This window comes from Ceratina calcarata, unplaced genomic scaffold (genome assembly GCF_001652005.2).
Source record: "Ceratina calcarata isolate Rehan_Ccalc_2016 unplaced genomic scaffold, ASM165200v1 scaffold578.2, whole genome shotgun sequence".
Lineage (NCBI taxonomy): Eukaryota > Metazoa > Arthropoda > Insecta > Hymenoptera > Apidae > Ceratina > Ceratina calcarata.
The window spans coordinates 143,551-146,169 of NW_017176997.1; the positions used below are offsets into that span (position 1 = coordinate 143,551).

The 2,619-nt window shown below is 34.9% G+C and overlaps 1 protein-coding gene and 1 non-coding gene across 2 annotated transcripts in view; one reads left to right on the forward strand and one right to left on the reverse strand.

The window, feature by feature from the left end:
- LOC108629567 (uncharacterized) overlaps positions 1–2,619 on the reverse strand; it is a 15,985-nt gene that overhangs the window by 10,955 nt on the left and 2,411 nt on the right. Inside the window, exons 2-3 of the mRNA XM_026817427.1 lie at positions 1,796–2,116; positions 1,505–1,653 (exon numbers count right to left, since the gene is read on the reverse strand). Of these exons, the coding sequence (XP_026673228.1) occupies positions 1,505–1,652 (148 nt within the window). The 5' untranslated portion in view covers position 1,653; positions 1,796–2,116. The remainder of the gene's footprint in view (positions 1–1,504; positions 1,654–1,795; positions 2,117–2,619) is intronic.
- TRNAE-UUC (transfer RNA glutamic acid (anticodon UUC)) lies at positions 1,147–1,218 on the forward strand. Its single transcript has one exon. It is a non-coding gene; the product is annotated as a tRNA-Glu (tRNA).

Here is a 2,619-nt window from a genome sequence, read left to right on the forward strand (position 1 = left end):
ATGGAATATAAACTATACTGTTTTTAATTAGTATTTGTCTCGATTCAATCATTTGCTCCATTCCTTATTTTTTAATAACAGATTTCGATTAAAAAATAAGAGACTCCATCGATTCCAAGAAATTTTACAATCCAGTTTACCCATGAGCTAATATTTTTCTGAAAAAACGGGAACTGCAGATATTTCATTCGTGGAACGGAAGGTAGAAAAACATAGAGAGAGCCTTTTCAGACATATACCCGTATTTATATGTAATATCCAGACTGGAGAACGTTTCAGGATGTGTGTACGGACAGGGTGAGAGATGGAGAAGAGTAAACGTGAATGCGGTAGATACGTATGCACGTGTATTTCATAGCCACGCGTGTATGTACATAAAGTGTCAGTAAACTTCATTTGCCGGGATTACCACGTTGAAATTTCGCGGATTCCTCTCGTCATCCTTCCCTCTCATAATCTCCGTGTTCACGTGCTTTTGACATACGTGTACTTAATTTCCCTCCACCCCGTCTACTCTATTTCTCGTTTACTATGCGAAAGAATTAAACACTGATCTATTTAAAGGTAGCACCTATTTATACCTCCAATAAAATTTCCTCTGTTTCTATGAATGAATCGTACAAAAAATGCTTTGAAAGAAAATTAGAAAATTCAATAGCCTTCATGAACGTCTCAATGAAATGACACAGTGAATGGATGTATTAATCTCAGGCTGTAATAATTCCTGGAGCTGTCCTTTCGCAGGACACGTAAAGACAATAAGGCGAATATCTGAGGAATTGAAATCTTGAGAATTGAGAGAGGGAGAGAAACGGAATCCTTGGAATCCAAGGGTTTCGTATCTAGCTAGATTCTGCATCCTGTCTAACAGGCATAGTACTTCTAGCTTCGCGAGTTATGCCGGCTCCCAAGTGCTCGGCCTGGGTACGAGCATGCCACATGACAATCTTAACCCGAATTATCTACATACTATTACGCATACTCTTCACAGTTCTAATCGTATATACTACGAACGTTTCACTATCTGCCTTATTTTTATTCTTCTCTTATCTAAATGTGTCGGTCAGCTGGAATTTTAATATCTACATGGAAATTCTTTCATGGAATTCTTTATGTACGGCTAAGTAACAAAGCATACCGTACCAGTCCGGTATGGTCTAGTGGCTAGGATACCTGGCTTTCACCCAGGAGGCTCGGGTTCGATTCCCGGTACCGGAATTCATTTTTTCTTTCTAATTACAATTTTTTAATAAGAATTTAAAAGACATACTAACAATATCTATTTAATTCTTATTTTTAACTGATTCTAACTTGAAGTGGTAATAGTTTTATAAAATGTCATGCAATATATTCTGATTTATGTTTAGAAAATATCAAATTTACAGACGCACCAACATTCTCTTATATGTGCAATGACAATAATTGATTAATAAAAAATATGTAGTGGTGATGCTTGTGTGGATTATGGATTGGTAATTATTTTAGGTAATAAATGAATATTTACTCGATAGGAAGAGGTCCTGGAGGGCCTGGGCAGCCTGGCATAACAACGCCCATGTTTCGGACGCGGACAACCCTGTTCCACGTAGGGCAAGGATGTCTCCAGCCACCACGGATAATCCAGGATAAGATTCTTTCAAGTTCGTTTGCATTCTGTAACAGAGATCAAAAGGAAGAATTTAATTTAAATTTAAGAAGATATCTAATATGAATTTCTGTCAAGCAGTTTACACACAGAATTGAATAAATTTACGTAATAAAGATTTATTGTAGAAATCATTTGTACGTCATTTACCTTAAACATCATCAACAGGAATGTCATTACGTAATTTGGTGTTTTTCGAATTAATAATTTCATACGACGCGAGATCATTATAATTGGTTATTCTAGTTGCTGGCAAATAATAAGCTAGACAGGATACACCGACGAGAAATAGGAAAAATAAAAATACCAAGTCGAACATTAATAACGAATTGAAAGTCATTAATTGCATTATGGTTCCTCCTTTTCCACCATCACATCCACGATTTCTTTATTATTTAAATACACGTGTTAAACGCGGAGTGTTAATAAATTATTGTCAACCACTAATTGACTCGTTCATCCCTCGGCAAACTGTAATAATTAATCAGTATTTGAATCAATCATTTTTATCATTCGAAAGTAGCGATTGATTAAACATCCTCCCTTTTCGCGTCCGATACAGATTTGGCTCGAAATAAAAGGAGATTTCGATCTTTATTTATCTCGCATTGGGCGGCTTAGGTAGCCGCTATATTTTAGAAGGTATAGGTATAATTGCCAGTGGCAATGGCAATGCTACTGACAGTTGTGATAAGTTAACAAAAGAACCGTTTAAGCGAACAAGACGGTGTAGATATAGATAACTTATGTACTATGTCCCACGATAAAGGAAAGAATTATATCCATATTTATATAGGTTGATACAGAATTATATATAGGAGTGCCAACTAAAAATATTCAACCCATTTCTATAAATTGTTACACAGTATTTTTAATTTAACCATATTTTATTCCAGATTTTTAACTCTATATTTTATTTCTATTCACATGAATAAAATTCGTATTATTATATATTAATTTTATGCATATTTATA